Source organism: Cyprinodon tularosa, unplaced genomic scaffold, assembly GCF_016077235.1.
Source record: "Cyprinodon tularosa strain WSP-4 unplaced genomic scaffold, ASM1607723v1 ctg391, whole genome shotgun sequence".
Classification (NCBI taxonomy): Eukaryota; Metazoa; Chordata; class Actinopteri; order Cyprinodontiformes; family Cyprinodontidae; genus Cyprinodon; species Cyprinodon tularosa.
The window spans coordinates 462,179-475,367 of record NW_024039109.1 but is presented as its reverse complement, the minus strand read 5'-3'; the positions used below and the strand labels follow the sequence as shown (position 1 = coordinate 475,367).

The window sequence follows — 13,189 nt, the reverse complement described above, 5'->3', positions numbered from 1 at the left end:
TGTAATCTGGACGTTACAACAAATATAATAAATTAACTAGCAATGTTATTAAACAGACGGGGCCGCCTTTTACAGCTGCTTTCTGTATCTCTGCTTCTGTCTCCTTGAACCCCGGTCGGCCTCAGCAGATGGCCGCTCACACTGAGCCTGGTTCTGCTGGAGGTTTCTTCCTGTTAAAAGGGAGTTTTTCCTCTCCACTGTCTCTACAAGCATGCTTAGAGTGAGGGGTTGCTGAAGAGTCAATGAGTCGTTGCAATCAACTGATTTTCCTTAGATAGAAAACTTGTGAATTGGCGCTATAGAAATAAACTGAATTGAATTGAATTAACCCCTTAAACTTCTGTTTTTTAATACTATTTTAACTTTATCTGATATGTGCAGCACTTTGTGGCAGCTATGGTTGTTTTAAAGGGCTTTATAAATAGGGTTGAGTTGAGTTATTAAACTATTATAGATCTACCTTGTTTTCTATATATCAGGTCAAGCAGCTGTTTAGATCAGGGGTCTTCAATGTTTTCCAGGCTAACGACCCCCAAACTGATGGCGAGATGGAGCGGGGACCCCATAGTTATATATATTGTATAAAAATGTGTTAAATCAAACTGGTCCTATAGTCACTCTATTACATATGGAGCAATGTAACTAAAGTAATTTCTCCCTGGGATTATTAAAGTATTTCTGATTCTGATTCCTGGTTGGTGGGACAGGTGAAACGGTGCCCAGCTTGAAAGAGCTCCTGTGTGTCGCTGAATGTGTGCATTGATGACTGAAAGACATCTTCTGCCTCCATTTATCTGTTTACTACAGTGTGTTGAATTCATGTTAAAGTGGATTTAAAGACATTTCAATTAGTAGAAAAAAACTGCAGGGGTTGAATATTAAAAAAGAAGTCTAATCAACCCAAACGTTTGCGACCCCCATGCAGTACCTCAGTGGACCCCCTAGGGGTCACGCACCCCCTGTCGGATCAGTCAACAGAAAGACAACTGTCCAAGGTTTTCTTTCTTTCTAATTAACTTCTTTCGATGGGCTACCTATCTGAAGTGCAAAATAAATAATATTCAGTTATGATTATAACTAGTTTAAAAATAATATGTATAAAGTTATTACCTCCAACTACCTAGCCTATAACCTCACCTGTCTTTTACAGCTGCTCTAAAACTGCAGGTAGAACATGGGTTTGCATATCTTATCGTGCCTGAGCAGCCTTTGCAGCAGGTCTGGAAAAATATCCGGAAACTCTCTCCCTATAAACTATTTTGGGTTTTTAAAGATTTCTGATCATTTCATGTGTTTCTCTGTTCTGAGAGCCAATCAGCAAAGCTAATGGCGACAGCATGCTAACTACATGCTAGCTAACAAGATCAGAGTCCTAAACTGGGTCGGGTATCCAGCGGGTACCAGTATTAAATGTACAATTTTGTACAATAAATGAACAAAATGCAGGCAGGTATCATACAGAGTTACAGCATGTATGAAACTTATTTATGTTTTATTTATTAACTCTCACATCTTAATAAATAAATTGATTGAAGAATATCCAGATAGCAGTCATTTTGTTTTCTTTTTTTTTTAGGTTTTGCGGCTCTTTTTGTACAGAAGTCTGACAGGAATGGGGGAAAAAAGAGAGAGGGAGAGCTATGCGAGGTTCTGTAACCGTCGTCGCGCACCTCAGAAAAATCCTGACTAGGCGTCGGATGGTCGCAAACCCGCACAGACCTCAAGCAGAAACGCACAGACAAAAATCAGCTGTGATTGGTTCTTGGTATGCCTTTCCGGCTGTCTGTGTGGTCGTCCTTCTCGATTCTGTGCCGGAGTGCACCATTTTTTAAAAACCGAGGAACAATTACAATGGACAAAAACGACGAAAGGTTAATCGAGGAGGTTTGGAATTACAATCCCTCGAAGTATTGCGAGTTCTCGAATAGGCTCCACCTTGTGCTTTGGTGGGAAACTGCTGTGCATCCCTAGAAACTCCCGACCGACGGTGCAGAAGCATACCAGCAAAACTGGTTCGCGACCAGACCCAAGCAACATTTGATGTGTGCGGCTGCAGAAGTCCAATCTGCCCTTAAGGCCTCCATAGATGTGTCGTGCACTCTAACTGTGCCACCAAAGCACACCCAGATTAGAGCATTTTTTTTTTTTAACCAAGGAAGCAAACCTTCGTACTTTGGCCAATGTATAGCTGTTAATCCGTGAGCGCAGCGAAAACTGCTTCATGTACACTTTGTGATCACTGGTCGGGTCGCACTTTCTCATTTACGGGTACATGCAGTCCCGGGTTTTAAATGGGGATAACTGCAGGTAATGGGTCGGGTCTTGGTTCTGAACTCTACTGGTACGGACATATATAGTTTTGAAAAATCAGACCAGTGCAGGACTCTGAACCAGACGCTCAGCTCTTTGCCACAGCGGTTACTTTTTTATTTTTTTATTTCTTATTTTTATTTTGTTTTTCATGCATGTACACTTGCACCTTAATCCTTATTTATCTTGATATACTGTATATACCTTGATAAACTGTATATATATTGTTTATTCCTAATGCACCTTTTCCTCCTTGTTTGCACCTTCTTTAATTACTATGCCAATATGTGACCAGTGAATTTCTCCGCTGTGAGATCAATAAAGCTCATCTAATCTAATCTAATGTAATCCTACTAATGGCCATTTACTCATGAAAAACGCAGAAGGTTAACAAACAAATATCTACATAGTTATTTATTTCTGATTTCAGAAAATAATTTCTTTAAATGTTAATATAAAGAATGATGTTATTTCTACCTCTTTGGATTTGCATTGTGAATTGGTTTGAACACATTCCAATTGCTGTAAAATAGTTTTTTTTAACTTATTCCTAATTTCTCAAGTGCCTTGAGATGAGTTGTGTTGTGAATTGGCACTATATAAATAAACTGAATTGAATGGGATTGAATTGAATTCAAGATAAACTTTGGTTCTTAAACACAAAATCAATGCCGAACTATAACATCATTGCATAATTTGATTTATTTATTAAATTCCTCTATTTTGAATGGACATTGTTGCGAATTTATTCCATATATGTGCAAATAAACTGTCTGACCATAATGTCAGCATAAATTGTTTAGTTTTCAAACTTATAAAAAAGTTTCCAATCATATAAAATGTTCCTTCTATTTCACAGTTGTACATCAATGTGTGTTGGTGTTTCACGTGAGATTTCAACAAAATATATTTGTGGTTGTAATGTAAGTTTTTCACAAAAAGCTTCATGGAAAGAATTGAAACTGATCTAAATTGATGTTGCTGCCAATTTTTAATCTAGATTGAGATAATCTAATAATCAATCTTGTATGTTCTGCCCTAGAAAGGAGATTGAAATGGTTTCCTAATGTGATTTAAACATTAGTAAAAAAAAAGAAAAGAAATTTTCCAGTAAAAAGAGACCAAGTGTGCAATGCATCCCTCCCACGTAGTTTCCCTGTACTCACGCTGTAAGCAATCAGCATTAAGCAGCTCCTGGCACTTTTCGTGGCACTTGACCCCACACTCGGAGCAGCGCATGCCTTGGCGGGCGATTCCCCACAGCAGCCCTTCGCACTCATAGCAGTAAGTGGGAGTGGTGGCCGTCCACACCTCAAAGTTATGTGGTGTAGTGCAGGAAATGGGGTAGATGAGAGCCTGCAGGGTCTTCTTGTACACATGGTTTTTCTAGGAAAAGAAGGAAATCTTTTTATTTCATGTCAGGGGTTTAAAAGAAGAAAACAGAACTTTATATTTCTAAAATTCCTCATGTTGCCCTGAATTAAAAATAAAAACAAAGAAAACAGAACAAGCAAAAGTGCTACTTACCAGCTCCTCATCCTTGAACGAGGACCGTGCAGCCATAGCAGAGGCAATGCCAGCCTTCCTGGCTTGGACGAGGGACTGAACAAGGAAAATTTGCATGAGTTTGCATCCAATAAACAAATGATGTGCCACGCAAAAACTGAGAACACCTTCATTTTATTGCTAGAGCAGTATCGAGTGAGGGCGGTTAAAGGGCTGGTCAGTAGAGTTAGCACAGCTTGTTTTTTCTTTTCTATCAACGCCTTGTGAGTGCTGTTAGTTTTAAGCAGCTAGAGATCAACAGCAAAAGCTAAAAAAAAAGGAGTTTAGATCATCAATTTGAAACAGAACTGTGTTAGTACCCCAGATTTCTCATCTAAACTAGTTTAACTAAAAGCTCAGCAAGTGAGGAAGAAACATAAACCACAGGGTGAAGGATTGATTGGTTGACTACGGTGAATTGATGATATCAAGCAGGAAGGGAAGCTACCCAGGAGCAACAGGGAGCATGCATGTTTTTATTCAGATTAAACTGGTGCAGTCTAACAGATCACCATGCTGCTAAAGGTTTTATTCACCCTCGACTTGCTAGTTTGTTTGTTTTCTTTTTTTACCTGGGCAGGAAAAAGGAGGGGCGTCTGTGTTTCTAGAACTTACCATAGCCTGACCAGGAAGAGAGAAAGCATTCAAGAGAGTTTTGGGGAATATTTTCAGGTTTAGGAGAGGAGGGAGAGAAAAATTAGCATTCGGACTCAGCAAAGGTCCTCATGTGTTGTTGACAGTTTTAACCCAAATTCATCTTAAAAATACAGAATTACAAAAAATAAAAAATACTATAAATCATATGTTACAACCTAAAATTAAATCCCTTACATCAGGTTTTTTTTTTATGTGATAGAGCAACACAAAGTGGTGCATGACTGGAAAAAGGGAAGAAAAGCAACCCCACAGCATGATGCTGCCACCGCCAGTTCTTAAATGGTAGAGTGTTGGAATAATTATGTATAAGATACTTAATGTTTGTTCTTATGATGTATAATGTGTGACATATTATAGTATAGGTCAAAACCAGGAGGTTCTTGGACCATTTGACCGCAAGACATTTAAATGCAAATTGACCTGTTCACTGAGGCTGCAAATTGAGTTGTATTTCTTGTTTCCTATTCCTTTAGCGCAACCTCAGCTTGTGTAACTAGGGACCCCCCTGACTTTAATAAATAGCGAGGAGAAAGCTGAAGACCGGCAGAGAGGGTTGGAGATTTGTTAACTCTGCAGTCTCTTCCTACTCTCCTGGCGAGTAAAACTAAATTAATTGTCTCTGTGCCTTCTTTCTTTCCCTGTATGTATGTATGATGTTTTAGGTGCTTAGACCTGACATAGAGATACTTGAGGTCAGAACTCTGCAGAAAGAAAGAAATGCTCATTAGAGCAGTTTTATTTAAAACACATCCTGGTAAACTAAACTCCACTAGGGATGTGGGGGAAAAATATACATATTCTGCGATATGTTGGGATTTTTGGCTGCCAAATATAATATCGATCTTTCATTTCCTAATATCAATCTTAAAAAAACATTTTACCTAAAATAATGAGGGAAAATGGGCTACGTCTCCGACGTTACTCTGGTAGATAGCGCTGTGGACCCCCTTTGCTGTGCGCTGCATCGCCATATCTGTAATTGAGGCATTCACGGTGGAAGCCTTGGACTGACTCAAACCCCAAACAACATGGATACCAAAATAACTGAATGATCAATACCTTCTGATTAACATATACTGCACTTACTTTTTTAACTACACATTTAATTTTAAAAGTACCGTAATTTTCGGACTATAAGCCGCACCTGAATATAAGCCGCAGAAGCTAAATTGCATGATTTGTACATATACAAGCCGCACCGGACTATAAGCTGCAGGCTTTTTTTATGTTTAATTACCAAATGGTTCGTGCACAGAGAGGATTGTCGGGAAAGAGGCAAGTGTTTGGGGAAGCTCCTATTTATTAACATTTCAACACAATTGAATTGAGACTATTCTTCCTGCCGGCGTCTCCAGCGTCTCACCATTGACTCGTTGATTCCAAGGTTACGTGCTTCGGTTCTATTTCCTCCGTTTACTGCCAAATTGACTGCCTTTACCTTAAAAGCTGCATCATAAGCATTTCAACGTTTTGTTTTCCATAATGAGGGTGTCACACAAACTGTCTTGCGCTCGCAATGTCTGTCTTTCTCGGAGTCTGTCTTTCGGAGGACGTCCGCATTCCCGCGCGCGGCTACTTGTGTGTGAAGCAAATGTGACGTCAATATGGTGGATGGAAAAATCCATAGATTTAGGTACCATATTACCCTAGTGGCTGTTAACTGTAAAAGTCCATAGATAAGCCGCATTGTTATATAAGCCGCAAAGTTAAAAAATGGTGGAAAAATTGGGAAAAAGTCGCAAATTATAGTCCGAAAATTACGGTATCACAATATATAGTGATGTTGCAGTATAGTGATAATATCGTATTGTAACACGCATCGTATCGTAACACTCATGCTAATACTCACCCCAACTCTACACACACATTTTAAACATTTTATGTGTGCAGAGTTAATACCAATATACCCCCCCCAATATATCATAGCCACGATTTTTTGCTCCTTCCTTGTTTTTTATGCGCCTGTAGATTGTCTCCTACTTGTGTGAGGACCTGTTTCTGTTCGCTCACCACAACTTGGCTACTAAATAAAATTGCTCCGATGAATATTTATCATGTGTCTCCTTTTTGCAGAGTTCTGCCTTCATAGGGACGAAGTATTCAGGGTTTGTTTTCTTGCACAGACAGAATCCTGCGGTTTTTCTTATGCCAAGAGGTCTCTTCCTTTCCATTTACTCAAAGGGGATTGGTTGTGTTGAAGTGTGAAAGGTCATCTGACCTCTCTGGTACACCATTTTTTTATTATTAAAAAAATTGTCATCAAATTGCTCCTTTTTGCAAAAATAATGGAAAGAAACTGTCTCCATACTTCTCCCAGCATGACTACACCAGCCTGGACAAACAACAAGGCTGAGCAACTGGACCAAACTCCCTAAAGATTAGCATAAAACTTGGATGTGCAACTCTTTGTTGTTCTATCACATAAAATTACCAACTTAAAAAAAAAAAAAAAACAAGAAATCACTGCAGTTAAAGTCCAGAACATGTTAATCCTCACAGTTAAAGCAGATCTCTAACATCCGCCACAGTTTCACAAAGACAAACCAAAAACCTAAAATAGACCTAAAGCAAACCAGAATGACAACACTAAGAAGAGTGAGTGAATGGTACTGACCACATCGCTGACCAAAGGGATGGGCTTCTTCTTGCGCAAGTCTGGCATGCTGTCAATTCCATACAGACCAGATCCACCGCTGTCAACAAAACAAGAGCAGATATTAGAGGAAAAGACTGAAACTACATCAGAGAAAACCTCCAGAATGCTGCTAACCAACGACTCCTTACCTGCACCGCCTGCAGGCACAACACAAGTTTGACTTACCCGGGTTTAAGCCAGGCCTGTCTGCTGTTGGGTTCCACATCTCTAACCTGAGGGAATATCATGGATGTTTTAGGATAAAAAGTTAAGATAAGACATCAGAAAAATGGTCTGGTTGAGTTTAACCTCTCTGATACCACACATCAGGCAAACATACAAAACCCAAAAGGCTGTAGAACTTAATAGTCACACAATGAGGTAAACTTGTGATGATGAAACATGTAGAATAAAACCTCCTTCATTGTTCATCTGTGGGTAAATACAGATGTGGAGGCAGTGAAAGGAACAAACAAGCAAACAACAGAAGCCCAAAGATTCACACAAAAGTAAAAAATATATAGAAATTTAAAGGTTAAAAAAGTCAAATAAAAGTTGAAGACATCTAACAGTGTGGATAAACATGTTCAAAGTAATACAGATTGCATTGAACATTTTGCAACATCTAGAAAAGATGTTTGCAAACTTCTGCTTCTGATCCACCAAGTACCAGAGGACCAAAGCAAAGAGTTTTTTTATTTTTTTATTTTAAGGGATGGATTTATATATATATATATATTTTTTTTTTTTCAAAGTAACAATAATGTTTAATATTTCATTTAATTGTTGTGGTGGATCCTAAGACCCCATATTTGTTAATCAAGGACACCAAGTGTAGATATCGCCGCTCTAAATCGCTGTTAAGCCTGCTAACAGATTAAAAACTAGCAATGTACGTGTGTACATAAGTATTAGGACCAGGCTAGAGGTTTTTTTTTTCTATTTCAAGAATTAAGTCATAACATTACGAAAATAAAGTCGTAAAATTATGGGTATAAAGTCACAAGGAGAACAGTCATAGAATTACGAGAATAAAGTCGTAAAATTACGAGAATAAATAGTCATGAGAAAAAAAGTCAGAATTCTGACTTTTTTCCCCATTGTAAACTTAAATAAAATTTAAAAATCAGTTAACTTCTTTTTCCAGTGGCCCTTATCCTCTTCCGTAAATTTGCCCTCTAAATTCTATAAAAGTGTTTTGAACTGTAGGATTTATACTTTTACTTTTGCAAGAAACATTAATACTTTGGACACTTCTGGCTCCCTCTGAGTTTTTCTGTTTTTGCTTCCAGGCGAGTAAATCAAAAAGATGTAAAACTGCTGAGTTAGACTCAAACCACATGCATCCGATACCGTTAAAAAATTTTTAAAGTCTGGACCAGGAGTCCGCAACCTTATTTTAAACAAAGAGTCATTTTTAATCTTCAGTTTAGCCAAATAAAACTGATTTAGAGTTTAAAATGTTACACAACCATTTGGGAAACAAGGGCAATGAAAAACATTTGATACATTCAACAGTAAGAGATATATCTTAAGAAATATGACTTTCTTTTGCATTTTGAAGTTAAAAAAAAAGCCTTTTTTAAGGGATGTAAAAAATTCTAATATAATGAAAAGAAATAGACTAAAAACAAATACATGGTATTACTGCTACTTTTAGTGTCATTCTGTTGTGAGAATTATAAACTGCTAAAACCTTATTTTCACTTTTTAAATTTTAAAACATTAGCTGATTCCTTGTTATTCAACTTAGTTTAGTAAGAGTTGTGTTTAGTCCAATGAGCCACTTATGGCTCCAGAGCTGCAGTCTGCAGACTCCTGGTCATAATTCTGAAGAAAAAAAACAGACAAACAACAAAAATAAACAAAATGCATAAACAACCCAACAGCGAACACATCTGGAGAAAAAAAAAAGGTGTGCAGGAATAAACAGAGATTACAATATTTGTGTAACCTGATATTCTTCTCTTCCAAACTCTGAAAGAGAAAATATTAAAGAAAAATAATGAAGAAATTATTGAAAGTAGCTTTAAATGATCATCAAAATTAATCAGAATATCAACAGATTGATTAACAGACTGTGATTCATTTCTGCCATTTACTTGGCATTTAATTCCAATGATGATCTCAAAGCTTTTAAAATCATCACCAGAGCCGCGCAGTATTCCCTCATTGACGTATAATCTTCAATATAATATAATAATTAATATAATAACAAGATGGTGTTTGTTTGGTATCCATTTCTACTGGCGACAGTAATAACGTCAGCTGTCCCACTAAAAATATGCACATTTTCACACAATCTGGGCCCAATAGGCCAAGGATGATAACTTATCTACTTGTAAACAAATTCAAATGGTTTTGTTTTGGAGAATACATCAAATTTAAGTCACAGTGCCACCTAGAGGGCTTTAAACTGGATTTCAAGCAAGCTTTGTTTAAGGTTTTAAAAAGTCTTATGCAACCTTCCAAGAGCTACAAACAAACCTTTCCTTAAAGGAGTCATCACAAAGAAATCTAAATTTTTCACATTAAAACATATGTGTCACTGTTTGGCTTCAGTTGCAACAGAAAATCTGATGCCTAAAATTATATTTTTTTTTTTGTGTGGGGTCCTTCAAACCAGAATAGCCAACAAAGGCTCAATCTCCACAAAGCAGAATTTTAGTCCTCCTCCATGATTAATGTCATTCCTGGAAGGGTGCTAATATTAGCCTGCATTGCTATCACCACTCCTGTCTCTATTCCACCAAATAGGTAATTCCAACACTCAGGGAATTACTTGCAGACAATCCGTTAGTGTTGCTGCTTTTGCAACTTCTTACCGATTGTGATTGGCTATGTTCACACAGCAGCCTGAAGCGACCCAAATCCGATTTTTTTTTACCAATAGGTGACCTGGATCTGATCTTTTAATGGCAGTCTGAACAACTCAGATCCGATTTTTTCCAATGCGACCCAGGTCACTTGGCTATGTGGTCCTAAATCCGATACGAATCTGATCTTTTCAAATGCGAGCTGTGTCTAAACAGCCAGGTCGGATTCATCCGACCTGTACGCCATTAAAACCCGACAAATGTCACTATTCTGCGTCTTGCTCCGCAGAAGCGGCAAGAAAAACAACAACCATGACGGACGATGATGCAGAGAGTAGTAGTTATATTGAAGAGATTGTGTTTTTAAGGTTGGGAAAGATCGCCAGATGTGCTCCCGCACTACCATCCATGTTTACTTTCATAAAAACAGAGCCCCCTGGCTTGTGACGGCATTGCGTCCTCCACTGCTCATGCAGGACACTTGCGTTGTATGAATGCAGTGCCGCAGGAGATCACATACGAGTCGCATATATTTGGAAATGTGAACGACAATGCAAAAAAAAATCTGATATTTACAAAAAAATCTGAATTGAGCATCAAGGCCTGCATTGTGAACATAGCCTAAGTGACCTGGAAATGATGGAACCTAACTAGAGCTAACTGCTAATGCTACATCCACATGAATGTGTGAACACACAAGTCAAATTCTCACACGTAACCTTCCAATAAATTTGAGGTATAAAATAGTGACCAAAATGAGTTCTATTTAAAAGCCAAATTCTCCTAAAACTAATTAAACTGGAACTTAAAATTAATTTCAGAAGGACTGCATATACCAAATACCTGGTCATGACTCCTTAAAAAGACTTAAACTGTTTAAACTGATCTGATTTCAGGTCTGACAATAATATCAGAATTACATTTTTAAATAATCATGGTAATATACAAACAACATCTTTAATTAGGTGGATTTTATGGGCTGAGAGTTGTAATAATAAAAATGAGTAGAAATATATCTATATTAGGTTAATCTTCTAATTTTATGATCAAAGTTCAAGTTTTGGATCGAATTCTATTCCTTGATGTACCTTAAAGTATTCACATTTCTGCAGACAGATTTTCCCCACAATATTTAGCTGTAATTCTGCCATTCTGGTATAAGCTCAAGAAAAGGAGTAAATCTTAAATACCTGGGCCAAATTCCTCCTGAGATTGGGATCCCTGAGACCCTTGAGAGCCGTAGGAGCCCTGTGAACCCTGAGTGGACCTGGAGAATCTTTGATGAGTTTGTCTTTTTTCTCTCAATATTCGTTGAAAATTAGCGATTCGCTCTCTATGACCGGCATCTGCCGGTTTTCCTTGGTCCCCCTCAGTAGGAGGACAGTTTTCGCTGATTGGGTCCAGAGCACATTTAGCCCGTATGGCAGGGCTGTGGTTTGGGGTCAATTCAAAGCTGGATGACTCTTCATTGCTTGGTTTTTCATCTGTTACTTGAGGGAACTCTGCTGAGTTACACTTGTTAGGGGTGTAAAACTTGTTGTTTTGATAAATGGGGAGCTTATTTGGCGAGGATGATGTATTTGCAGCTTGATGAACATCCTCCTCTTTGCCTTCAGCACTGCTCTGCCTCTGAGTGGATTCGCTGGATTGTGTAAGTGTGGATGGAGGCAACCGAGAAATAGTGTTAGCATCATCTTCCACTACCTCATAGTTAGATACTTCCAACTTCTTCATTGCCCCTTTCAAAGCAGACCTGAAGGTGACGACGGCCTCGCTAAACATTGTTTCATGAAACCCGCCATTGGGGGTTTGAGGCGGGGTCATGGAATCCATTTCAGAAGATGCTCGCGACAACGACTCCCGTACTTCCTCTCTAGAAACGCTCTGATCCGTCCACTCCCTGTCCAGACTCTCAGTGGACCCCAGATCGAGAGTATCTGCAGATGAGGGGTAGTCCTCGCAGGGTGAATGCTGCGTGTCATCACAGTCTGTCAACAACACAGTGGAGCAGCTAAAGCTCCTGGAGGGCTCGCTGTCAAGATCGTCCGCACAAGCGTCCGTTGTGTGGTAACCAGAACTACGGGAAAACGGGCAGTTTGCTGCACAGTCACACTCCAGGTTTCCTTCCTCATCTTCATTTGTTAGGGTCCCCCGAACGACCCTACAGGAAGAACTGGAGGACGAGTCATACTGCTGCCCAAATAGCAGAGAGAGGTGTTCAGATCTGGTGTCTGGAGAGGTTCCCACTGTGCCACTTTGAGACCCCTTCTTCCAAACATCTCTATCATTCTCCAGCTCTCTACTGCTGTTTGGAAAAGAGAAGATGTCTTCTTCACTCCAACCCTGTTCTCTACGATGCCAAAGATTGCACTGTGTGTCACCAGAGAGAAAACCTTCTTCAGGGCAGTTGGAGCTATGGCACGATGACGAAGAGCTGGTGCTCTGGCAGTTCTGTCTACAGTGAAGGTTCAGGGAACTAAATTCAGTGTTTAAACTCTGTTCTGACTTATCATAGCCAATCTGATGCACAGCAGCAAGAGTTTCTTTGAGGTCTTGCCATGGTACAGGTGATCTATTCAAAGTTGTGGAGTCCTTTCCAAACTCTCTGTTATCCAGGAGTGGACTTTGGTCTCTCTCATTAAGACACACAATGGCGTTCTGTCTCCCCAGACTTCCTCGTCTGATGCGTGTGGTTTGAAGAACTGGAGTCGAATGAGGTGCGGCTGGAGCTCCACAGTACAGCTCACCTATTTCACTGAGCACCGCATCAACACAGCAGGATACTTCATCCACTGAGCCACTTACAGATGTTAAATACTGCCTAAGGTCAGATATTTCCTCCTGGATCTTGTTGATACCTTTCAGTTCTTTCAAAATGTGTTCCACTATGTTACCAGAACCTTGCCTTGGTAGTTCACTCTTCTCCTGTGCATCATTTTTGGTGCCTGATGCATCATCGTCAGCTGCACTCCCTTCCTGGCTTCCTGCTGGGGCTGTGCTGGTAGATTTGACCAATGAAAGATCTTCAGGTGGGGGATCTTCTAGCTCCTGTAGCTTTCTGCACAGGCTTTCCACAAGGCTATTTGATCTCTTTTTCTGCAGCTCCTGCCTTTTTGGGGAGACTTGAAGCGAGTCTGATGCGTAGGCTTCCTCATGTTCACGGCTGTGCCCTCGGGGGAACATTCCTGAGAGGTGATACTTGTCAGCTGGTCCAATGCATGGAAAA

General features: G+C 39.4%; 1 protein-coding gene across 6 annotated transcripts in view; it reads right to left on the bottom strand.

Moving 5' to 3' along the window:
- The window catches only part of LOC119791463 (protein unc-13 homolog B-like), a 150,807-nt gene that overhangs the window by 56,609 nt on the left and 81,009 nt on the right, over positions 1 to 13,189 (bottom strand). For 3 of the 6 annotated variants that reach the window (XM_038297573.1, XM_038297575.1, XM_038297577.1), the window contains 5 exons: positions 7,334 to 7,380; positions 7,127 to 7,205; positions 4,471 to 4,476; positions 3,838 to 3,912; positions 3,477 to 3,696 (listed from right to left, as the gene is read on the bottom strand). In XM_038297573.1, the coding sequence (XP_038153501.1) occupies positions 3,477 to 3,696; positions 3,838 to 3,912; positions 4,471 to 4,476; positions 7,127 to 7,205; positions 7,334 to 7,380 (427 nt within the window). Of the gene's footprint in view, positions 1 to 3,476; positions 3,697 to 3,837; positions 3,913 to 4,470; positions 4,477 to 7,126; positions 7,206 to 7,333; positions 7,381 to 9,101; positions 9,125 to 11,153; positions 13,174 to 13,189 lie in introns of those variants that run through there. The other 3 variants (XM_038297578.1, XM_038297574.1, XM_038297576.1) reach the window with 2 other exon arrangements.